The sequence below is a fragment of the Vigna unguiculata genome, chromosome 10 (assembly GCF_004118075.2).
Source record: "Vigna unguiculata cultivar IT97K-499-35 chromosome 10, ASM411807v1, whole genome shotgun sequence".
In the NCBI taxonomy this organism is placed as follows: domain Eukaryota; kingdom Viridiplantae; phylum Streptophyta; class Magnoliopsida; order Fabales; family Fabaceae; genus Vigna; species Vigna unguiculata.
The window spans coordinates 1,250,855-1,277,933 of record NC_040288.1 but is presented as its reverse complement, the minus strand read 5'-3'; the positions used below and the strand labels follow the sequence as shown (position 1 = coordinate 1,277,933).

Genomic DNA, 27,079 nt, shown 5'->3' with positions numbered 1-27,079 from the left:
ATTAAAATATATATAATAGAGTGGACTGGATTTAAAACTCTGCAGCTTGATGAGCAGCACCATTATATAACATGTGCCAACATTTGTTTAATCATGGTACATGCATGTATCCTGCAAAAACATTTCTATAAATAGCCTCTGCATTTGAGAACAAATCACACAATTCTCTCACTACTTCTATACTACCTTGTGAAGCAATTAATGGCTCATTTTGTTTTCTTTGTTTTGTTGTTTGCTGGGCAAGTGATTGGTGGATTCAGTACCCAGAAACTGCCACAATCTGACAGTGGAAACACATTAACTATTCTGAGCATTGATGGTGGTGGAATCAGAGGGATTATTCCAGCAAAAGTTCTTGATCACTTAGATAAGGCTCTTAAGGTTCATTCTTATTCTTTATATACTCTGCATATATGTATTGAAATGGCATGAATGGATGAATGTTTATGTGGTTAACTTGAATTTGGTTGAGTTGCAGGGTAAGGATCCAAATGCAGATTTAGCACATTACTTTGATGTGATAGGAGGGAGTGGCACTGGTGCACTCATAACAGCTATGTTAGCCACCCCAAGCCATGATGATCCTAATCGTGGTGCCTTTACTCCTGCACAAATTGTAGACTTCTACAAACAAAATGGTCCTCATGTATTCAATTCATCTAGGTATAATATAATAGCATTGATTTTCTGAGAACATCATCAATATTAACATTTAACAGCAACTAATAATAACATGTGCTTTCCTCTGTGTTTGTGAAGATGAAACAACCAACATGCAGACCTGGAGACGGTCCCAAGTACGATGGGGAGTATTTACATAACATAACTCGTGCAGTGTTGAACGATACACGACTTAGTCAAACACTCACCAATGTTGTCATCCCAACTTTCGACATCAAGACACAAAAGCCAGTCATATTCTCAACCTACAAGGTTAGCACCATATGCATATATATTATTTTTATATTCACTGACAAAAAAAAAATTAATATAAAAGTTTTGTTGATGCAGGTTGAGAAGTATCCCTACTTCAATGCCTTGTTGTCGGATATATGCATATCGGCTTCAGCAGCACCCACTCTTCTGCCACCTTACTATTTTAAGAATGATGGTGTTGAGTTCAATATGATTAGTGGTGCAGACTTGAGTATGTTTGAAGATAGTCTAGTTGATGGGAATCCGGTAAACTAATTTACCTATTCATTACAATTAAGTTCCATGGATACTTATACCATACATTGTATCAAGTTTAATAATACGAGGTTTAATTTCATCAGACAGGAGCAGCAATGGCTGAAATACTACGATACAATAAGTATTCCAAAATACTTGTATTGTCTTTGGGAACTGGAACACCACAAACTAGGGAGATTTATGATGTTGAAAAGGCTGCCACATGGACACCTCAGAATTGGACTGTTCCTTTGCTTATTTTTCTCGATCGTGCATCTACCGCCATGGCAGAATACTATAAGGTTCACTCGCCCAAAAACCTACCTTTAACTACCTTCGAATTCAGGTATATATATTTCTTTTTATTTAGTGCTCGTCATAGGTTTTCATCTTTCTGTAATAAACAAGAAATGAAATTATTTATTGGTTTGAATTATTTATCTGTGTGAATAATTAACTAATCGAGTAATGAATGACAGGAATACAGCTTGGATCTTTTGCACTCTAGCATGACTGATGTTAGAAAAGAAAACATGGAATGGCTTGAATGGACTGGGAAAAAACTTTTAGGTGAAAAAGTTAAGGAGATAAATTTGGACACTTTCGATATAGAAAAGGGGAAAATAACAAATGCTCGGGCCCTTGACAGGTGAAAAAAAAAATTAACAAAATTCTTTTAATTTACTCAATTATTAATTTTAGTTAAGTTTCCCTGGTTATACATCAATTTATGCTACATTTTTGGGTTCAGCTTTATATAACATCTAATTATAATTTTTTGGGGAATGTTTTTATGTTGTTATGAAGGCTTGCTGATATTTTGTATAGAGAAAGACACCATCGTCTGAAACAGAAATCTATGGAAAAAGGAGGAAGACCATTTGCTGAAACTCTTAGGGTTCCTTCGGACAAAACTGAAGCATTTCAAAAGAACAAAGTTATGTAATGTCTTTTATATGACTTTGTATTAGTTATCTATGCTTATTGTACTATCTACCGAATAAGGTTGAAAGCACATATGTGAGTTCTGTGCAACTCTTACAGCCAGCAAGAACCATGAATAATATACCTACCATCTCCCTAACTCTATATGTCAGTTCGAATTAACAAGTTATTGCCTTTTTTTTTTTCTTATCTTCTAAAGATAAACACATTTCACTCTCATAAATCACCTTCTCAGTTATGATAAATGACAATTTAGTATATTTATGACAGTGAGCTTATTTTCTCCAATATGTATAACAAGTAATATATTATGCTATTACAAGTAATCGCTCACTCAATTACCATTAAGAACTTACCTATGTTACACTTTATTTACACTGGTTCTTATAAATGATCCTCTCATAGGGAGGATCATACATGTGTGTAGATAATGTTAGGTTTACAAAGAGAGTTTCATTGGGAAGAACAAACATCAATGAGACCTGAGTCTAACCACATAAAACATTAACATCACTTTCAAGTTAAAATCTTAAGACAATAGATTTATGGGTCTATATCTTTATATAGTGCTTTTACGCCACCTCCTCGGTTGACCCCATCACAAATTTGGAGAAGAGTCAAAGATTATCCAATAGTTTCATTGGGAAGAACAAACACCAATGAGACCTGAGTCTAACTACATAAAGCATTAACATCACTCTCAATCCAAAATCTTAAAACAATGGATTTATGGGTTTGTATCTTTATATAGTGCTCTTACGCCACCTCCTCAGTTGACCCCATCACAAGTTTGGAGAAGAGTCAAAGATTATTTAAAAGTGATTGAAAATGGTGTGACAAGGATAGATGGGTATGGAGAGTGACATAATTGGACCGAAAGAAGCATATTTTGGAATCTTCCATACTGAAAATATAACTTGCTAAGACATAATCTCGATGTCATACATATAGAAAAAAATTTCTATAACATCTTCAACATCGTGATGAATGTTAGTGGCAAAACCAAAAATAATGATAAAGTAAGAAAATATTTATCTTTATATTGTAGTCGAAAAAACTTCCAGTTGAAGCCACAATCTAACATGTGGTTGCTCAAAATTGATTTTAAGCCTTTTTTTAACATTAATCCTGGGAGAATTTCAATTTATGACATTTTGTTCCTCTATGCTTTTTTTGGCATCGCATACTTACATAGAAGAAAACGTTTATAGGAAAAGATTGGTCAACTTTAAAATTATTTGTTAAAATGTGTTATTGATTAATGACAACAATGTTATATGTATATCTTGAGAATACCACTACTTAATTCAGCAATTACATCTATTTAATGCCATATGTGGCTAACGGACATTTTTCAACAACTCAAACATAATAGAATACAAATAAAATAATAGTAACAAATAATAATATATATTTATATATTGATTTTATCGTTGTTCTTCCATTATAAGGCTAAGATTCACAATGGAATATTTTACTACCCATTTTACCTATTTTTCAGCCAAATAATCTGACCGAAAAGTTGTACCTAAGATGAGTAATGTCCAAAAAGAAATGTGTATTATGTAACACATAATTTTTTCTATTCTATGTTCTATTCATCATAAAAATTATTTACGTTCAAGAACTATTCAAAGATAAAACAAGTAAAATACTAATTTAATCTTTTTATTATTAATATTTCTCTTTTAAATTAATTATAGTATTATATTTAAGGAAAAAATCTCAACATTGATATTACTAAAATAACTTTATTAAATTAATTATAAAATTACTTTTAAGAAAATAATCCTAAAAAACTATTAAATTACTAATATAGATATATTATGTATGTTAATTTTTGTTGGTATTAAAAATGATAATTAACGAGTTAAAATATTTATTTAGTGAATTATAATTTTGTTTATGAAAAATAGAGAAAGAGAATAATTAGTTATTTTTATTCTTCTATAAATAATCTAGGTTTTATTTTCTTATCTGTCTGACTTTCTCTTGCTTCTCTTTATTTTTTTCTTTTTTAAGAGTCATTTCTTTAGGATTTTAATATATTACATTCCTTGAATCTCATCTTGTTTGTGTGTATCAATTTTTTCATTCTCATTTCTAATTAGTAGGTTTTTTCTTCTTATTTGTGTTTGTTATTATTCTGTTTTGAATTTGTATAGTATTAAAAATGTGTTTCTTTTACTTGGTTTTGTTTTTGGGTATCACAATTCAAAGTAGATTTGAATAATTTAAAATATATGAAAATATTTTTGATTTTTATTTAGTGTTAAAAATTTACCGTCACTAAATTGTACATTTTTAAGAAAAAAAAATGCTTAAACCTTGAAATTTTTTTAAAACATAATAACTTGTTGAATATTGATGGATTTGATTTACTTTCAGAATTGAATATCTTAAGAAAAATTATAAGTATGAAAAATAATAAAACAATTTATATTATTAATAATATAAAAAGAATAAGTTATTTTTTCTAAATGTATATATAACTTATAAAATAATAGCAATTCCACTATTAGTTGATTCCATCAAAAGAAAAATTCAAAATTAAAAATAATAAAAATTTATTTACGATAAACAATTTCTCAAAAAAATATTAAATTAATTAATTTTATTATTTTAAGAACGATTAAATAAAATTAATTATGATAATTTAATAAATAATTTTATATAAAAGAAAAACTTGAAAAAAAAATTTATACAAAAAAATTTATTTTTTAAATTTGATTTAGCCGCTCTCTTCACATTTTCTTAGATAATATATGTGCATGAAGTTACAAACTTCCCTGATTCCTTCAGCGATCTGTCATTATGGATGCCGCGTCTTTTGTGCTATATTTTAAGAAAATAATGATTTTCAGCTTAGTTCTTTAAAAGATGTGTTTTGTCTTTATATTTAATAATATTAATTTTTAACAAAACGTTAAAACGCATAATTTTAAATACTGTTTACTAAATATAGGTGTTCAGCAGAGGTAGGTAGATACTATACTCATAAATAAGGAAAGATGTTGATTAATTATACATTGTCTGTAAACAAATATAATTGATGTTGTGATGCATGAGATTACGTGTGCTTAGCATGTGCCTACTTTGAGTGATTCTTCGAGCAAAACAATAAAAATAGATGAAAAATAAAATAAAATAAATGATAGAAGTTTGAGATATAATTTGTATTTATGTACTTATGACTACAACCGTCAATGTGACTTAGTCCTTGGTCTATGCGATTTGGGGTCAAAATGTTCAGGATAAAAAAGATCCCAATTACAAAAGTTTGCATAGTAAAAAAGTTCAGAAGTTATGTGGATCAAGATTACTTCACAGGTTTTCTTTCTAAATATAAAAAAAACATATTTTTTAAATATATTATTAAGTCATGTCTCGATAACTAGTTTTGATTTATCCATCTTGACGATCGAGTCAAGATTAGTTCATGAACTTTTTTTAAAACATAAAAAACATATTATTTTTAAATATATTATTAAGTAATATTTTGTCCTGACCTATCCATCTTGATAATCGATCCGACCAGACTTCTACTACAAGTTTGTCCGTCTTAACTTTCAGTTCGAACCGGTTTGTCCCGATCGTCGATTTAGGTTGGTAGTCTCGACCTTTGACCCGGGCTGGCCTATGTTGGTTATCAGTCATTGGAACGGGCCGGCCAGTCTCAATCTTGAGCACGGGTCAAACCGTCTTGATAGTTTGTCCCGATTGAAAAGTATCATTTGTTGGTCCAGAACAAACCGCCTTAGTTGTGGGCACGACCGACGCATCTCAATTATGGGCACAAGATGAACCGTCTCGACCATGGACACGGGCTGATCTGTCTCAATTGACTCTAGTCCTAATCCACTTAAGAGGGGGCTGAGTTTTTTTTTACCCTTCATTTGGAGACACCCTTAAATGAGGCCTTATTAAAGAATAAGCTAGGACTAACCTATATGAATCATGGACCAAATTTACACCTCTACTTTTATTCTCATTTGAAAATATTTAATTTTGTTATGAATTGCTTATATAGAAAACATAGAAAATAATACATTTGTACAGACAATGTTAAACTAAAATTAAACTCCACATACTCTAAAAACTGACTTTAATACCAATTATTATAACAAAAAAGTACTATATTTATGAAATGTTAAAATTATAGATTTTAATAATTAAAAGTCATCATAAATAAAATTTCTAACCATTTAAATAGTCGTGAAAACTATGTGAAAAATCGTTTGTGGCAACAAAAGTTTAAATGCTGGTATTATTGTTTGAAAGTAAGAAAACATTCTAGCAGTTAATAACTATCACAAAATTACTTTCATTTGTATATATTTAATCATATTTTGATAATAAAAACTATCCAAAAAATATATCATATTTTATTATCATTTAACACCAATTAAAGGTTTAAAATAGTAAAAAACTATTTAATATATATATATATATATATATATATAATTAATAGTTATTTTAAAATATTTACTTTCATATTAAATATAATATAGTAAAAATTATTAGTTTTCTTTTTTTTAATGTATTTAATTAAATACAAATGCCTGAAACAAAATAATATTAAATCAATTTACTAGTTCTATCAATCTATTAATTTCAAAAGTATCCTTCGGAGTTAGCTGGTATCATCAAATATAATGCTGGGACGTTTGTGTTAGCAGCTCCTTCGGAAGCCTATTTCTGAAATTGTTCCCCATGCTTCTTAACATTTTTTAAGTTATCTCCTCCTGCATTTTAATAATTCAAATAATACATCCACCACAAATTGGTGAAAAAGAGTATTAAGACTATTGAGTAGAAGAAAAAAAAACATGAAAAACTTTTTGAAATCATTAAATAGTAAGGAGGTGTAAGGAATTTTATTATATTTTTAATGAGGTAGTTTGGAAAGTAAAACTTTTATGGGAGTGCAGAAAGAAAAACAAAGAGGTGCAGGAAAAAGTATCTTTTGTTAGTAAGTTGTATTTCAACCCAAACTCAATTTGGATCGGGTATCAAAGAATTAGATAGCCCTTACCAATAAGGCTTCTTCGACCTTATTCAAGGTGGCCCTTTTGTTAGCAAATATCGTGCATCCTACAAGGTGCAAAAGATATGCACGTGCAGCAAACTCTCATAGTTCGTTTTCATAACAATTGTTATACAACTCTCTCAACCAGCTAAGTCGGACCTGTGCACCCCGACTTTGATTCAGCTCCACACAAGCCATGGCCCGGTCAACACCAAGAAGTATCGTCAAAATCTCAACAGAATCTTCATATTCTAGATTTTCAGTCAAGCAAAAGTTTCCACTGATGGAAAGATGGAGAAGTGACCATACGTCATTCAAAGTGATGGTCATCTCCCCAATGGGTAGATGAAAAGTATTAGTCTCAGGATGCCATCTCTCCACGAAACCCAATACTAACCTAAGATCAATATATTCATATAAAATGTCGCACAAAGGCGATAATCTAGAAGCTAACACAAAAGGTGCAACAGAAGGGTGAGGACGTCCTAATTTCTTCACTTTTTTAATATGGGAGACCACTTCACAGCTCGATCCTAACAAAAAAAAAACAAAAAAGAATAAAAATACTTAAGAACAACAAAATTAAACCTATATAAAAACTTCTTACTGACCTGACCATCCCATATCATGCATGCAACATGATCCTGGTACCGGGTCAATAAAGATGTATCATACGGACCACCAGGAAATCCTCCACCATCGTTATCAATCTCGTGCTCGTCCTCCTGAGGAATGTCAGAAACCTCATTCTCAACAATATCATCCTGAATAATATTAGCCTCATGCTGACCCCTTCTACGAGCTGATGCTGTCGGTCTCTTTCGTACACCACCCTGTCTGGAACTCTCGGGTGCATCATTTGAACCACGTCTAGATATATTTCCTCGTGTCCTAACCATATCTGTAATAAAATAAAATACAAATTAATAAATAATAAATACTCGCCCTCATCTTTCCTTTTTTTTTCCTCGTAAAAACACTCTAAATGCAGTAAGTGCAGGTTCAATTTCACATCATCTTTCCTTTTTTTTTCCTCGTAAAAACACTCTAAGTGGGTTCAATTTCACAAATTGAAGACGGATCACAATTAATTACATGAAACGAATTTAAATAAAAAACATTAAACGCATTCAAGAAGTAAATCAGATGCAAAAACGGATTTCACATTTCATGGGAAAACCAAAAAACACACGGATTTCACATTTCATGGGAAAACCAAAAAACACAGCAAAAACGGATTCCAGGTTCCGTTTCAGCAGTATGGGAAACGACTTCCACAATCCGTTTCACCTAAGTTTCCAAAAAATAAAACAGAAATGGATTTTGTAAAAAAAAAATTTAAAACGTGAAACGAATTACACAATCCGTTTCAAAAAAAAATAAAGAAACGGATTCCCCAATCCGTTTTTTTTTAAAAAAAAGAAACGGATTCCACAATCCATTTTTTTTTTTAAAAAAAAGAAACGGATTCCACAATCCGTTTTAAAAAAAAAAGGGGAAACGGATTTCACAATCCGTTTCCTAAAAAAAAGAAAAAGAAACGGATCCCACAATCCGTTTTGTAAAAAAAAAAATTAAAACGGGAAACGGATTCCACAATCCGTTTTCAAAAAAAAAATGGATTCCACAATCCGTTTTGTAAAAAAATAAAAATGGGGAAACGGATTCCACAATCCGTTTCCTTAAAAAAAAAAAAAACACCACAACCCTTCCTCTCAAACGCACACCACTCATCAACACAACCCACATTTCCAAAGCAGGTTTAAGACAAAGCTACATATAAAATCAATTAAAATAAAAATATACACATGCATTAAAATAAAAATATACACATGCTGTCTAATATTAAAAAACCAGTATTACTTACCTGTAAAAAATGGAGAAGCCACGGGAAAGGATGAAAGGCGGTTGCCGACGCTGGGGAGAAGAATGGTGTATGGAGAAAAGGATACTGCGTGTGGAGGAGAAAAGGATGGCGTGGGGAGAATGCTTTGTGGGAGATCAGGGAGAAAAGGGAGAATGAGGATGGAGAGTGTGTGGAGGTGTGGAGGCGTGGAGGCTTTGTGAGATAAAAGAAATTAGGTCAAAGATTCCAAGGGTGTAGGTGCGTGCAGGGATGGAATCTGCTTTATTGGGGTGCGGGTGCAGGGGTTTTGGGGGTGCAGTGTGCTGAGGGGTGTGAGGGGTGCAGGAGTATTTGGAGGTGCAGTGCGGTGAAAGAGAGAAAAGAGAGAGTAACTTTTTTTTTAACCAAAGGCAAACATGAAAATAAAATAGGTTTTGGAGGTACAGGAGAGATTATTGAGGGTCCAGGAGAAGCCCCCTCATCATTTCCTTCTTCATTTCTTCTTCACCCATTCCTTTATTTGACTGATTTCACTGATTTCATTGCACAGATTTCTAAAACTGTTTATTTGAATTGTTATTTCGAATTTTGTTTAAGGGAATCCATCGAATTTCGAAATCCGATTTTGTTAATTTTTCTTTTTTGAAGTTTAATTCATTGGTATGTTGGCAATGGTATTAATATGTTTAATTGAAGATATTTATGTTAGGTATAAGAATAGTTTTGTTTAATTTCAGACATCATTTCTAATATATTCTTTTGAGAATAATTTAAACTTTAAATTAAAAAAAAATCTAAAGTAGAACTGACAAGGAAAAAAAAAAGCAATAATTTCTTAATTACAACTGATATAAGTTAACCTTGTTTTTACAATAGGGAGATACTTGGAATCTTATTCATGGTTCTTGCTGGCTGCAAGAGTTGCATAGAACTCACATATATGGCTTCAACCTTATTCTGTAGATAGTACAAACAACTCATACAAATGACATTACATAACTTTGTTCTTTTGAAATGCCCAATTTTCTTCAGTTTTGTCTGAAGGAACCCTAATAGTTTCAAGAAATGGTCTTCCTCCTTTTTCCATGGATTTTTGTTTCAGACGATGCTGTCTTTCTCCATGCAAAATATCAGCAATGCTTCATAACAAAATATTCCCCAAAAAATAGAATTAGATATTATATATATCTGAACCTAAAAATGAAGCATAAACGAGGCCTCAATAGGTTTTAGCTATTAAAATTGATGTATAACCCTAACTAAAATGACTGATAGAGTAAAATAAAAGATTATTGTTCATTTTTGTCTACCTGTCAAGTGCCTCAGCATTTGTTTTCACGCCTTCTTCAATAGCGAAAGTGCCCAAATTTATCTTCTTAACTTTTTCTCCTAAAAGCGCTTTCCCAGTCAATTGAAGAGCGTCCATGTTTAGTTTTGCAACATTGGTCATGCTAGGAAATAAAAGATTGTATTCCTGTCATTGTTGATTACTTGATTAGTCAATTATTCACCATTCAAACCAATAAATAATTTCTTGGAAATATTAGTATGTATTATAAGATTTGTTTAGTTTGATGAAGTTTAATTATTTTATGTCACTGTCTTCTTTAGAGAAAGATGAAAACCTATTACGACCATTAAAGAAAAAGAAACGTATACCTGAATTCGAAGGTAGTTAATGGTAGGTTTTCGGAAGAGTGAACCATGATAGTATTCATTCATGGAGGTTGTTGCACGATCAAGAAAAAGGCCTCCAGGAACAGTCCAATTCTGAGGTGGCCATGTGGCAGCCGAGGCAACATCATACATCTCCACAGTTGGTAATGTTCCACTTCCCAAAGACAACACAAGTATTTCGGAATAGTTATTGTATCGTACTACTTCATCCACGGTTGTTTCTGTCTGATCAAATTAAGCTTCATATTATTAATACAAGTATTCATAAATCATAATTTACATGCAATTTTGTCATATATGTAATGAATAGGTAAATTAATTTACCGGATTCCCATTCACTAGATTTTCATTAAGCATACTCAACTCCGCACCACTAATCAAATTGAAGTCAACACCATCGTTCTTGAAATAGTAGGGTGGCAGAAGAGTGGGTGCTGCTGAAGCCGATATGCTTATATCAGACATCAAGGCATTGAAGTAGGGAAACTTCTCAACCTACATCACCAAAACTTTTATGTTGATATTTTTTCTTCAGTAAAGAAAATTATAATATATGCATATGGTGCTAACCTTGTAGTTTGAGAATATAACTGGCTTTTTTGTCTTGATGTCGAAAGTTGGGATGACAACATTGGTCAGTGTCTGACTAAGTCGTGTATCCTTCAACAGTTCACGAGTTATGTTGTGTAAAAACTCCCCATCGAACCTGGAACCGTTTCCAGGTCTGCATGTCGGTTGTTTCATCATAACAGACACAAAGAAAAACATGTTATTATTAGTTGCTGCTAAACGTTGATATTGATGATGTTCTATGAATATTAATGGTGTTATTATACCTAGATGAATTGAATACATGAGGGCCATTTTGTTTGTAGAAGTCTACAATTTGTGAAGGAGTAAAAGCAGCACGAGTAGGATCATGAGGGCTTGGTGTGGCTAACAAAGCTGTTATGAGTGCACCAGTGCCACTCCCTCCTATCACATCAAAGAAATGTGCTAAATCTGCATTTGGATCCCTAGCCTGCAACTCAACAACAAATTCAAGTTAACCACATAAACATTCATTCATTCATGTTATTTCAATACATATATGCAGAGTATATGAAGAATAAGAATGAACCTTAAGAGCCTTATCTAAGTGATCAAGAACTGTTGCCGGAATAATCCCTCTGATACCACCACCATCAATGCTCAGAACGGTTAATACGTTTCCTTTGTCAGAAGAAGGCAGTTTCTGGGTACTGAACCCACCAATCACTTGCCCAGCAAACAACAAAACAAAGAAAACCAAATGAGCCATTAATTGCTTCACTAGGTAGTAGAGAAGTAGTTGAGAGAGTTGTGTGATTTGTGCTGAAATGTAAAGGTTATTTATAGATTTTTTTTTTGCAGGATGCATGCATGCACCGTGATTGAACAAATGTTATTTTATGCATGATAATGGTGCTGCTCATTGCTTACATATACATATATATTAATGAAGAATGAGTAAAACGTTCCTATCCATTATTTAATACAAACTGGTTTAAGCGTTCATGTCCTGTTAATATTTTAGAATATTATTGAAGGAGGGAAGCGACGATGATGTACAAACTTATTAGTTTAGTATGAGACTATGATTTTATTTTTTGAATAAAATTTGAAAATATATATAATTTTATATTATAATTTAAAAAAGATACATTTATGTTAATAATAAATTATAAATTATATTATTAAATTCTAAAATTCTAAAATAATAAATTAATAAATTGACAAGAGGCGACAACTAAGTAGGTGACACAACAATATAATAACTACATCATCCATTTAACAGTCGTATCATCAAGTTAACAAAATACACTATAAAGATTTATGAAAGACTTAATTGAAAATTTACAAATTTAACAGAGATTTAAAATATAATTAAGCTTAAATATTGAAAATAAATAATATTTTTGCTAATTTAAGTAAATTAAATATTAAAATAAAGAGGACTAACATATCTTAAGTCAACACTTACCTTATTCTTAAATTCTTTTGAGTTAGAGTCTCATGAGTTGATACTAAGTTATATATTTGTGAATATTGAAGAAAGAAAGGTCATTTATCATTATAATCTGTATGCATTCTTAAGAAGAAATGTGAATCTTAAATTGATTTTAATTTTAATGTTCAGATTTTAAGATGATAACAATAATCTTATTTGGAAAAATTTTATACAACCAAGTATTTTCTGTTAGTACTATACTAACAACAGTAAAGATGTGTCATATGTCACTTCGTGATTCTTTTAATTATTTAAAAATGAAATTTTGTTACATGTCAACCTGATATAGTGCCACATGAGAATGATAATGTGATGTGGTAGAGACTGAGCTACGTGTTACTATCATGTCATATGTCGTTTATCATCCTAGGTGTCATTTTTTCTGTCTCAATTTAATTCTTGTATTTTTTTTGTCTCCATCTTTTCCAAATTTAAACAATTTCTTTTCTCTCCAATTTGAAACCAAATTTAGTTTTCATATAAATGATATGCAAATTTTTTTATTAAAATTGATATTATTATTAAATATTTTTAACAAGATTAAGTATATTTATATTTATATTTTACATTGAATTTTATTTAATTTTTTAAAAGTTGTTGATAGAAAATAATTTTAATAGAAAACAAATTCAAAATTAATTTCAATCTACAAATATGTTAAACTTGTTTATCAATTGAATTTCATGAAATATAATGAATTTATCAACTTTTTCATCTCTTTTAAAAATTTTATTTTACAATGAACTATATTTGTATTGATATTTTATTACATTATATTTTAATATTGTTTTTTATTTGAATTTCTATTTCAAATAATTATATATTTTTAAAATGTGTAAAATTAAGTTATTTATAAATAAATGTTTGAGTTGGTTTAACAATAACAATCATATAAATTCAAATATAAAATTTAGAATAATTTTAAACAATGTTATAACACACAAATTTAAAATTTGAAACTTTTTTATATAAAGCTGAATGTGAAATATAATTTTAAGTAAAATTAATTTTGTTAAAAATATATAATAAAAATATTAATTTTAATAAAAATATTTGTATAATGTATAAATAGAAATTAAATTTTGTTTCAAAAGGACGAAATTGTTCAAATTAAAAAAAAAGACTAAATAAAAATGGAATGACCAAATTGAGACGAGATAATGACATATGTCGTGACAATGACACGTGGTAATACCACTGTCACGTTACATTGTTATTGTCGCATGACACAACATCAACGTGACATGTGGTAAATTTTTTATGTTCTTAAAAATTAAAAATTAAAAATAAAGAAAATTTTAAAAAAATTAAGTAAAAAAGAAAAACATAAACTGACACGTGACATTTAAGTTAAAATATATTAAATGGTGTAAATTGTTGGAGATCGCAAACACATACACACGTGAGCAATTGCAAGACGAAAGTAAAGTAACAAGAGCACAATGAATTCACATGATTCGGTCAAAATGACCTACTTCCACAACGGCTACACTCGATGATATTTTTGATTGAGAAATCAAGTTTACAATAATATGAGTATTTATAAAAATAGAACAAGTAATTTGGCCAGGCTTAATAAACCATTCAGACTTCCCATACTCAACATAAATAATTTAAATGTTATCATGGAACGCATTTAAAATGTCAACTATATTTAATAAAATTTAGTTAAAATGACTAAATTCACGTATTTCTAAATTTAGAAAATATAATTGATCTAAAATTTCGAATATAGACTCATTCTAATTTTTACATAAAATTAAAATTAAGGGATAAAAACATATTTAATCATTAACTAAACCTACAACTTCCCTATTGGGAGTTAAACTCACGATCTTTTCTTTCCAACTTTACCAAACTTCAACATTTCTGCACCCAAAAAAAATAACGAACATAATCAAGAAATACATCACTACTAAAAATTCTCATATTACATGGAAATTTTCTTGCAAATTTGTTAAAAAAATTTCAAGAAAAAAAAATTTCATACTATTTTTTTAAGAATTTTAATTGGTAAGTAATTCCTTTGTGGATAATTATTTTCTACAAAATTATAAAATTTGCAAGTATTTCTTACAAAATTTATTGCGAAAAGTGTTTTATACAAAATATTTTGTAAAAAAATTAGCAACAATTTCCTGCGAAGTTTTTTTCATAACAAATTTTATAAGTATTTCCTAAAAAAAATTAAAACAAAATTGATAGAAAATATGAGTGTTTTTAGTAGTACATCTAAAATTCCGCAGCTAATTTTGTCAATATTAACGCATAATTTTTTTCGAGGATACATGCAAGTATACCATTATTAAACGAATGTATCAGACTCAAATATTTATGCATCATAATTTTCTTCATGGTTCATGTAATAATCTCTAGAGCTTTCTACATATATGGTTCCAAATGAAAGAAAAGATAAAACAAAAAAAAAGGTACCGTTCATCTTCTTCTATATATTTTAATGAAGAATGCGTAAGCCTGTTTTGTCCACTTCACTTAGAATCGCAAAAATAGATTAGAGATAAGCATTAGAAGCTGATTCACATTATAAATTTAGACTGATAGAAACATTTAAAAAACAGTTTGTTATTATTATATGTTTTGTTCCTTCAACGGTGATGCCATGCAAAAGAAATCATATTACACTATTCAATGTTCCACGTTCTTAAACATGTGTTTAATCATGAAGACATAATTGAAAAGGGATAAATTTAGATTGATGGAAATATAAAAATAATATAAGAATGACATAAGTGAGTTTGTCATGTACTAAAAAGATTTAAAAAATTAGAAAATGCTGTGCATGAATGATACATACTCATGCCATCATTATTATATATTTATGCCAAAACTTGTCTCTATTTACCTAACAAGGTTTACAAGTACAAAACCAAGTCCTAAATGATACCTCACATACAATATTAAATATCAACAAAAGATTACGTGAGTTGTTACATAATTACTTTATTTCTCTGCACATTAACTATTCGTTTTAATCTTTATATATATATATATATATATATATTCATATTTGTTTTTTTAAATATGAATTTACAAATGTGTGTGTGTGGTTATCTCGCCCTACATGCATGTGCTAATGTTATTTATTAACAATTCAGTCCATATAATTGTAGAGATAGATTGTGTTTAATGGAAATAATTAGTATCAACATGATAAGATTGACCTAACTAATCATAATGAATTAAAAAGAAGCATAGAAATTTAACATTTTGTGACATACAAATATATATTGGTGAACTAAATAGGGTACTTGACCCACCTTTTAAATTAGCACCCAACCTGCCTCTACTTATCTTCTGAGGGATTAAATACAAAAGCTTGTAACTCCCTCCCACAATTAGAACGTGTTAGAGTAGGTTACACGTATTTGTAAAAATTTTATTCTTTTATGAAGTTGCATTGTTTTTTAAGCATTAAATATATTTTTTATTTTTTGAGTTCTTATAAAAAATTGCATTTCGTTTCTAATTAAATTATAAAGTATTTTTGTTTCTGTACTCTGTGAAAATCATATAAAACACCATTCTCAACAAACATGTGTATAGGTTATTATAGTTTAATGTGAAACTCTTTATCATGGGAAAAATTCTTCACTACAAAAAAAATCAATAAATAAGAACCAAATTTAGAGATAAAGATAATTAATTATTATATTGACTAAATTCAATTTTATATATTAAAAATATTCGTATCTTATTATTAATAATAATAAAATATAATTGATTTGTGAATTACTATCTAAATTAATCTCTACCATTAATTATGAAAGTTTTAATTAATTATTGTTAATCATAAATTAGTTTCTATTTTCAAATTGAAGACTACTTTACAGTAAATAATATAGTGCTAAACTTTATACATTCTACCAAGTTTCAATTGCATTTTTATACTTTTTCTTTCTTCACTAGTACGTTTTCTTTTGGTTGGTCATTCTCAATTTGATCATTTCTCGATTCGTGCATGTAGATTAGGAAGAAAGCTTATAACTCAATTTAGTTTTATATATATATATATATATATATATATATATATATATATATATATATATATATAAATTAGATGGATTAGAGGATGTATATAATCAACAACCATTTCGTTTTTACTTATGAGTTGGAGTGACTCATCTCCACCTTCTATCTGGCTAATTGAATTCAACCTTTGCTTGAGTTGACTAAGCTCAATCCTTCCTTCATATTAGTTGAGTTGGACCTTCGTCCTCAATGACTTGGCTATACTTTTGGTCCCCGCCTACATAGGTCAACCTTTGGCCTAACCCTACTAGACTCGACCTTCGGCTAATGCCAATTTGTCTCAAACTTTAATCAAGTTTGACTCGTCTCAACTTAGCATGACTTTCGACCAAGACCAACTTGTCTCAACCTTTAGCCCAGAGCTATTGGTCTCGACCTTCAAGTAGGCTAACTTAGTTCAACCTTCCTCCCGAGTCAGCTTAGTTCAACTCTTTGACTTTTGTTGACACGGCTCAACCTTCTACCCAGACTAACATGGCTCCTTCGAGCCCAAGTGACTTGGCACTACCTTTGACCAAGGTGTACTTAACTTGATATTCAACGTAGGCCTACTCGACTCGACCTTCGTCTCATGCCAACTCGTCATGAGCTTCTACGAGGGTTGACTCGTCTCAAACTTCAACTAGGATCGACTCGTCTTGAACTTTTATTAGGATCAACTTGTTTCAACCTTCAACCAGAGTTAACTAGTCATAAGCCTTGGCCCACCGACTCAATTTGATCTTCGTCGAGTCGGATCACCCCTTTAACTTGGGTCGAATGTGCTTGGTCTTCACATGGACCAACATAACTCAACCTTCGACCTGAGTGACTCGGGTCCACTCAGTTTGACCATTGGCTAGACTTAATTGACTCGACCTTCAGCTTGTGCAAACTCATTTTGAACTTCAAGCAGGATTGATTTATCCTTCTCTGACTCGTGCCAACTAATCAATGCGAACTCGTCTCCACCTTCGGCCTAGAACAACTTGTCTCAAACTTCAATCAGGGTTGACTGATCTCAACCTTCAGTTCGTGCCAAGTCTTTTTGACCTTTGTGGCAATCCAACTAATTTTGATGGTCGACTCGTCTTAATCTTCAGCTAAGGTCACTTGTCTTGAAATTTGGTTAGGACGGATTCTTCTCGACCTTCGATTAGGGTCAACTAGTCTCAACCTTTGCTCAGAGTCGACTAGTCTCAACCTTTGGACAAGGTTGACTAGTCTCAACCTTTGGCCAAATACGACTAACTAGACCTTCCTCTCGAGTCAACTCGATTCGAACCAACTTAGTTCAGCCTTCGACATTGAAGGTTTAGCCAATTCAGCCCGAGACAAAGGATGAGTCGAGACAAAGGATGAGTTAAATCAACCATAATTGAGGGTTTAAACAATTTGACTTAAGTCAAAGATCGAGACAAATAGAAGGTTGACACCAACATATTTCATCTTGAGCAACCAAATATGGTGCCTTCCACCATTAAGCATCGAAGGAATTTCTCGAAGACATATAATTACATCGCAATTACTCAAAAAACAAATCATACAACATATTATTTGCTTTCAACCTTAATGAGTCCAGCACTTAAGTAAAAGTTGTTCTCTCACACCGTGTGGAAGGTAAGCTTAGATTCAAGTATTGAAAATATTATATAAAATAAAATATAAAATTAACAGAACTTGCGAAGAAGATAAAAAAATTAAAAGCGGAGAAAAATAACCATTATTCAGAAATTAGAATGTATATGCGTATATATAGACTTAAAATTAATTTAAAATCCTTCAAATATCAATGTAAACTAACAAACCCAAAAAACTTCAAAAAGATAAAATCTTTAACAATATAGAAATTATTGTTTAAAATTCCGAATTTGTATAAAGAAAAACTCATTGTTCTAACACTAAGGCATATGATTGCTTTTGTATGGTTTATCCCTTCAAAGAGCAAAAAACAATAATAACAATAATCCATTTAAGTTAAAACCAAAATATTTTAAGGAATCAATTCCACGGCCAGCATCTATATGTTCACTGTTGATTAAGATCAGGATGGACCTGATGATAAGTTTGTATATTTTTACAGTTTTATTTTTCCCTATTTCTAAAATATAAACAGAACATAAATGTTTAAAAGAGTTTCTATTTTATGATCGATAGAAAAACGTTTTATGCATTCTTCATTAAAAAATATATAAAAGAGTGGCGTGGATTTCTTTGTATTATCCTTTCCTTTTGGAAGCATTTAAAACTCTGCAGCTTATGTAAGCAATGAGAAGCACCATTATTATAACATAAAATAACCTGTGTCCAACATTTGTTTAATCATGGTACATGCATGTATCCTGCAAAAACATTTCTATAAATAGCCTCTGCATTTGAGCACAAATCACACAATTCTCTCACTACTTTCTATACTACCTTGTGAAGCAATTAATGGCTCATTTTGTTTTCTTTGTTTTGCTGTTTGCTGGGCAAGTGATTGGTGGATTCAGTTCCCAAAGCCATGGAAGCATAACAACTATTCTGACCATTGATGGTGGTGGTGTGAAGGGGATTATTCCAGCAACAGTTCTTGATTACTTAGACAAGGCTCTTAAGGTTCATTCATATTCTTATTGTTCACACTCTGCATATGTATTGAAATGGCATGAATGAATGAATGTTTATGAGGTTAACTTGAATTTTGTTGAGTTGCAGGCTAAGGATCCAAATGCAGATTTAGCACATTACTTTGATGCGATAGGAGGAACTAGCACTGGTTCACAAATAACAACTATGTTAGCCACCCCAAGCCCTGATGATCCTAATCGTGGTACCTTCACTCCTGCACAAATTGTAGACTTCTACAAACAAAATTATCCTCACATATTCAATCAATCTAGGTATAATAACATATAGCATGAATATTCTCAGAACATCATTCATATTAACTAATAATAACATGATTTCCTTTGTGTTTGTGATGATGAAACGACCAACATGCAGACCTGGAAACGGTCCAATGTTCGATGGGGAGTTTGCACTTAACTTAACTCGTGAACTGTTGAAGGATACACGAATCAATCAAACATTGACCCATGTTGTGATCACAAGTTTCGACATCAAAACACAAAAGCCGGTTATATTCTCAAACTACAAGGTTAGCAGCATATGCATATATATATATATATATATATATATATATATATATATATATATATTTCTTCATACATCAAAATCGAAACACGAATTAATGTAATGTTTTGGTGATGCAGCTTGAGAATGTTCCGCACTTAAATGGCTTGTTGTCGGATATACTGATGTCGAGTACAGCTGCACCCACTATTCTACCACCTTACTATTTTGAGAATGATGGTGTTGAGTTCAATATGGCTGATGGTGGTATAGCAGCTAATAATCCGGTAAATTAATTTAGTTATTCACTACAAATATGATAAAATCTCATGCGAATTATGTTGCGAGTTTAACAATGTCAACGTTATTTTCATCAGACACGAGCAACAGTGAGCGAGGTGGTACAACAAAATGAGGATTCCGAAATCTTAGTGTTATCTTTGGGAACCGGAACAGTTAATTCGTCAAACACTTCTGGAATCGATTTCATTGGTGGTGCTGCTGCATCCATGACCGAATACTACGTTGCTTCACTGTTTGAAGGCTTCAAACTTGGCCACACGTACCTTCGAATTGAGGTATACCTTCGAATACTACCTTTATTTTTCTCAAGAGTTATTTACAGCATTGGATTATATATTGATGAATCATTTTATCAATGGCAGGAATACAACTTGAATCCTGCTTTCTCTAATGCATTTAATGTTACACAAGCGAACATGGACGGCCTTGAAGAGACCGGAAAACAACTGTTGCAGGAAAATGTTTTAAAGTTGAATTTGGATACTTTCGATCTAGAAAAACTCGGGGAAACAAATGCCCAGGCTCTTGACAGGTGAAAAAAAATGAATTTATTACCTTTCAATTTACTCAACTATTAATTTTTGCTAGTTTTGAGGGGAATGCTTTTATGTACTTTTTTACGAAGGATTGCTGATATTTTGTACGAAGAAAGACAACGTCGTCTGAAACGGAAATCCATGGAAAAGGGAGGAAGACCAATCATTCAAACTCCTAGGGTTCTTTCTGACAAAACTCAAGCAAGTGGGAAACTCCTAAGGAACCTTTTTAATTAATGTCAATTGTATCACTTTGTTATTAACTCTCTTGTGTCAGAATAAGCAAGGCATGGGAGTTCTATATATGTAACTCTTATGGCTACCAAGCATCTCTGTATAAGAAAACCTTCACACTCCATCGGAGTTCTCTGCAGCTCTTATTGAAAGAACCGTGAATGTAATAATATTATGCTCAATGGATCAGAATTCGATATACTCACTAAATCTCAAAAACACAAACACAGTAAAATGATTGTTCCTAACGATATTAACGATATTGTCCGTTCAAGTCGAAAACATGGTAACCGAACCGTACCAGGACCAAAGTCTTACTGCAACCGAGAGCAGCAAGGAGAAATCAAACCGAAGATCGATTAGTGGGTGTTAGAAGTGGAGTCTTAAGGATTTCTTACTCCAGTAAGAACATGAAATAGCCAAAATCTTCTCAAACATAACCTCATAAACCATCACGACAAAGTATTTATGCAACCATACTATGTTTCAAAATCAAGTTGTTTATGATGTTGTCATTCTTGCCAATCATGCACTTAAAATACTTCAAAGATCTCTCATATTATGGATTCCGCGTCTTTTTGTAAGATAGTTATATTTAAAAAAAAATTATGATTTTCAGTTTATAGCTTAGTTCTTTAAAAGATGTTTTTGGTCTTTATATTTAATAAAATGTATATTATTAGTTTTTAACAAAACGTTAAAACGCATAATTTTGAATATTGTTTAGTGACTAAATATAGGGGTTAAGCAGAGGTAGGTAGATGCTATACTAAAATAAGAAAAGATAAGGATAGTACGAGTATGTATCATTCATGCATATTTTCTTTCTTGTTTTTTATTTGTCTTTGTAGTAGATGACAAACCGAGTTATGTCATTCTTATATTAATATATCTCTATTCAAATCATGTCTTCTTGAAACACATATATAAATGCATGCAATATAGAATATAGAATAAATGTGTAAGGTTTACAGATAATAACTTTCGGCTGCCATCACCATCAAGAATAAAAAAAAAATATAACGATAACAGGTACAACAAAAAAATATTTATACAAGTTGAAAAAGTAGACTTAAATAATCACCAATTATAATTTTTTATTCAAGTGATTATTTTAATAATTAATAATTTTTTACTTTATAATAAATTAATATCTAAATTTTTCATTATAGTGACTAATAACTTTTAGTTATTAAGATTAATTATTGATCAAATATTTTCTTTTAGTATTTATATTTAAATCATGAAAGCAATATGTAAATTGACTCATTTATATAAATTAACAATAAAAAAACAAATCATTAAAATATAATAGAATAAAAATTAACAAATCATTTTACTTTAAAGAAACAGATTTAAATAAATGATAAAAACAAATTAACAAGAAGTTCGAAATAAAAAATAAAATTCAAACTTAAGCCTTCATGCATTGACAATTTCACATTTAAAAAAGAAAACTTCTAAAGTCATTGCTCATTATACTACTCCAATTTTAACATAAACAAAACACATTAATTATTGTTGGTACAAAAACTTCACTAAAAAAATAAAATAAAATTCGTAACACGTCTTATGACTTCAATTCTAAAGTATACTTTAAAGTTTTTATCCTTTTCGTAATATTTTAAAATACAAATCCTTTTCCATAAATACAAAATAAATGACCTATTTACGTAAATTAACTTAAAAAAAATGCGTATTGATATGCCAAAATAATAATAACAGAAAAAACATTTAAAATTTGGCACTTAATTTTGTCAATATTAATGGACAGTTCTTTCGGAATGCATCAAGTACCATGATTAAACATATGTCAGACTCATTGTCTTCATTGTTTATAATTTCTATGGTTCCAAATAAAAGAAAAGATAACACTAAAACAAATACACTTCATCTTTTCTTCTATATATTTTAATGAATAACTCGTAAACATCTTTTGTGCACTTTAATTGGAATGACATGATCCCTTGTAAATAGATCAAATTAGTTGAAGAAAAATTCTTAAAAAAACTTTCTTCATAGTCACCCTTAATCTATATTAATCTAATAATCATATTAGCTGTGGAAATTGAATCACATGATACATTTAGATTGGTGGAAATGTTCGAAAAAGAATTTTGTTATTATTATTATTTTTTTGTTATTTCAATGATGATGTCATACAAAAGCAATCATATTTACACCTTACACTATTATATATTCATATTCCATGTCCTTAAACACGTGTTTCACAAGATATAATTGAATAGAGATAAATTCAGATTAATTGAAATATAAAATTGATATAAGAATGACATAAGTGAGTTTGTCATGTACTGAAAACTGTATACAAATATAAAATGTTGTGCGTGAATCTTACATACCCATACCATCACTATCTATAGATGCGAAAAATTGTCTCTCCATACCTAATCACTCTTTTTAAAATAGCATTATACCTACCTCTACTTAACTAATCCATTGAGGTTTATAATTAGGAAATTTAAAGGATTATAACCTATACACAAGGTTACACCCTCACACATATACTTACAAAGTCCATATGACGCTATTTTTTCACACAGAACCCTAAATATTGTTGAGACACACAATACATCATTCATAATCACACAAAGGTCTTATATTCTTAAGAATACAGAAAAACAAAAAGTAATAACTTCTTAATTAGAGGAACTGACATAGAGTTAACCTTGTTTTTACAATAGGGAGATATGGTTGGTATATTATTCATGGTTCATGCTGGCTATAAGAGTTGCACAGAACTCACATATATGCCTTCAGCCTTATTCTGTAGATAGTACAACAAGCATGGATAACTAATACAAACTCATGCAAATAACATTACATAACTTTGTTCTTTTGAAATGCCCAATTAGCTTCAGTTTTGTCTGAAGGAACCCTAATAGTTTCAAGAAATGGCCTTCCTCCTTTCTCAGAAGATTTTTGTTTCAGACGATGCTGTCTTTCACCATACAAAATATCAGCAAGCCTTCGTAACAACAGAAAAACGTTAATTCCCCACAAAAATAGAATTATATATTATGTGTAATCACAGAAACCTAACTAAAACTAATAATTGAGTAAATCAAACGATTATTGTTCATGTTATTCCACCTGTCAAGAGCCTCAGCATTTGTTGCTACGCCTTCTTCTACACAGAAACTGTCCAAATTTATCTTCTTAACTTTTTCTTCTAAAAGTTCTTTCCCTGCCTCTTCAAGACCGTCCATGTTTTGTTTTGTAACATCAGTCATGTCGGAGAGAGCAGGATCCAATTCGTATTCCTGTCATTGATTACTAGATTAGTCAATTATTCACAGATAAACATTTCAAACCAATAAATAATTTTTAAGAAAATGTTGGAAATATATTAGTATAAATTTAATGCTATTGTTATTTTCTGTCTTCTTTGTCACAGAAAGATGAAAACCTATTACGGCAGTTAAATAAAAAGAAACGTATACCTGAATTCGAAGGTAGTTAATGGTAGGTTTTCGGAAGAGTGAACCATGATAGTATTCATTCATGGAGGTTGTTGCACGATCAAGAAAAATGATCAAAGGAAAGAGCCATGTGAAACTGTTCCATGTGGCAGCCATTTCAGCATTGAAAATCTGCTGAGTTTCTGTTGTTCCAGTTCCCAAAGACAAAACAATTACTTTGGAATACTTATTTTGTCGTAGTACTTCACTCACTGTTGCTCCAGTCTGATCAACAGTATAAGTATATATAAGTATCCATGCATCATAATTTACATCTAATTAATTTCATCATATTTGTAATCAATAGCGTAATTAATTTACCGGATTCCCATTCACTAGTTCATTACTGAGCATACTCAAGTCCGCACCACTAATCAAATTGAAGTCAACACCATCATTCTCAAAATAGTAGGGTGGCAGAAGAGAGGGTGCTGCTGAAGCCGATATGCTTATATCAGACATCAAGGCATTGAAGTAGGTATAGTTCTCAACCTACATCACCAAAACTTTTATATTAATTATTCTTTTATTCAGTAAAGAAAAATATAATATATGCATATGCTGCTAACCTTGTAGTTTGAGAATATAACTGGCTTTTGTCTCTTGATGTCGAAAGTTGGGATTACAACATTAGTCAGTGTTTGACTAAGTCGTGTGTCCTTAAACAGTTCACGAGTTATGTTGTGTAAAAACTCCCCGTCGAATTGCGTACCGGTTCCAGGTCTGCATGTTGGTTGTTTCAATATCACAAACACCAAACGAAAGCATGTTATTATGAGATGTGGTTAACTGTTCATATTGATGATGTTCTGAGAATATTAATTCTGTTGTTATTATACCTAGATGAATTGAATACATGAGGACCATTGTTTTTGTAGAAGTCTACAATTTGTGCAGGAGTAAAGGCAGCACGAGTAGGATCAAGAGGGCTTGGTGTGGCTAACAAAGCTGTTATGAGTGCACCAGTGCCACTTCCCCCTATCACATCAAAGAAATGTGCTAAATCTGCATTTGGATCCCTAGCCTGCAACTCAACCATATTCAAGTTAACCACATAAACATTCATTCATGTCATTTCAATATATACATATATGCAGAGTATATAAAGAATAAGAATGAACCTTAAGAGCCTGATCTAAGTAATCAAGAACTGTTGCTGGAATAATCCCTCTGATACCACCACCATCAATGCTCAGAATAGTTAATGTGTTTCCATTGTCAGATGGAGGCAGTTTCTGGGTACTCAATCCACCAATCACTTGCCCAGCAAACATCAAAACAAAGAAAACAAAATGAGCCATGGATTGCTTCACTCTAGGTAGTAGAGAAGTAGGTGAGAGAATTGTGTGATTTGTGCTGAAATGCAGAGGGTATTTATAGAATTTTTATGCAGGATACATGCATGTAGAATGATTAAACAAATGTTATTTTCTGCATGATAATGGTGCTGCTCATTGCTTACATAAGCGGCAGAGTTTTAAATGGTTCCAAAAGGACAGGATAATACAATAAAATCCACTCCATCACATTACGAATATTTTAATGAAGAATGCGTAAAAGGTTCTTATTTGTTTAGGCATTTATGTTCTGTTTATATTTTAGAATAATAATAATGAAGGACGGAACCGAAAATGATGTACAAACTTATTTGTTTAGTATAAGAAAAATGTTCTTTTTCTTTTTAATTTAATGACTTCCAAGTGTAATAACTCAATGTAACATTCAATCTTACAAAATATAATATGATAATATGTATAATTTAAAGATCTACTTACTTAACAACTTCATATTATATATATATATATATATATATATATATATATATATATATATATATATATATATATATATATATATATAAAATAAGACATGAAGGGTAATGGTAGCTAAAATTCTTGTTCATCCGTGTTATCAACGCAAGCTACAAGCGTGGAACTTAGCTTGTTAAGGATACCCACAATTGATTTTCTTAAAATTTCTTTTAATATTAAAATAAATAAACTTAATATACACTAACCCAATTATTACATTATCAGTTTTAAATATTATTTGAGTTAGTATATGTAACTTCACGTTAAATTATATATTATGAATCTATATAAGTTTTTAATAATGAATCTAAACTATAGATTATTTTTAATCTAAGATTCGGATTTAAAAATGACAAATCTTTTCATTTGTAAATGTCTTTTCTCACTTTTTATATAAATTTCATTTCACTCATCTTCTTTATTCACGTTCATAATTATCTTAATACTCATTTTTTTCCATCTACAATCATCTCCTTCACCTGCATTCATATCGATCCTTCATTTAAACTCATCTTTTTCATCCATTCACATCTCCTTCGTCAACATTTTTTCTCTCCATCTTTTTCATCCACATTCTTCTTCTCATATCTTTCATCCACACATTATAACATTTTTGGCTTTAGGCCACACTAAACTTGTCCACAGGTAGAAAACTGTGGTCTAAACATAGAAAACCCCACAGTTATATAAATGTGGTTTAAAAAACTATCAAAGACCACAATTTTAAAACCGTAGATATTTTATGCCATATTTATTTAAATGTGGCATTTAAAAGGTGTAGGCTAAAATAAAAAAATGTGGCCTAATACATTAAAATGTGGCCTAAATTAAATTTTAAAAAATCTAAAATCTATCAAGTTGTTTTAAAAAT

At 30.6% G+C, this 27,079-nt stretch overlaps 3 protein-coding genes across 4 annotated transcripts in view; 1 reads left to right on the top strand and 2 right to left on the bottom strand.

The window, feature by feature from the left end:
• Positions 1-12,002, bottom strand: part of LOC114166290 (patatin-17-like) — a 37,185-nt gene extending 25,183 nt beyond the window's left edge. The window contains exons 1-3 of the mRNA XM_028051003.1: positions 11,791-12,002; positions 11,507-11,691; positions 11,241-11,394 (exon numbers count right to left, since the gene is read on the bottom strand). Of these exons, the coding sequence (XP_027906804.1) occupies positions 11,241-11,394; positions 11,507-11,691; positions 11,791-11,970 (519 nt within the window). The 5' untranslated portion in view covers positions 11,971-12,002. The remainder of the gene's footprint in view (positions 1-11,240; positions 11,395-11,506; positions 11,692-11,790) is intronic.
• LOC114166295 (patatin-2-Kuras 4-like) lies at positions 164-21,041 on the top strand. Of its 2 annotated transcripts, none has more exons than XM_028051009.1 (7): positions 164-381; positions 19,426-19,610; positions 19,714-19,867; positions 19,983-20,129; positions 20,220-20,420; positions 20,508-20,677; positions 20,771-21,041. In XM_028051009.1, exons 1-7 carry the CDS (start codon positions 202-204, stop codon positions 20,916-20,918), a joined length of 1,185 nt encoding a protein of 394 aa, XP_027906810.1. In that variant the 5' UTR covers positions 164-201; the 3' UTR covers positions 20,919-21,041. The 2 variants fall into 2 exon arrangements, with proteins under 2 accessions (XP_027906810.1, XP_027906811.1); XM_028051010.1 differs by lacking the exon at positions 164-381 and adding an exon at positions 19,121-19,326.
• A 2,507-nt stretch (positions 21,042-23,548) lies between these two features.
• Positions 23,549-25,727, bottom strand: LOC114166289 (patatin-17-like). Its single transcript, XM_028051002.1, has 7 exons — positions 25,519-25,727; positions 25,237-25,421; positions 24,967-25,120; positions 24,719-24,889; positions 24,380-24,622; positions 24,030-24,199; positions 23,549-23,904 (listed from the first exon to the last, which is right to left on the bottom strand). The coding sequence occupies exons 1-7, from the start codon at positions 25,696-25,698 to the stop codon at positions 23,757-23,759; spliced, it is 1,251 nt and encodes a 416-aa protein (XP_027906803.1). The 5' UTR covers positions 25,699-25,727; the 3' UTR covers positions 23,549-23,756.
• Between the last annotated feature and the right edge of the window lie 1,352 nt (positions 25,728-27,079).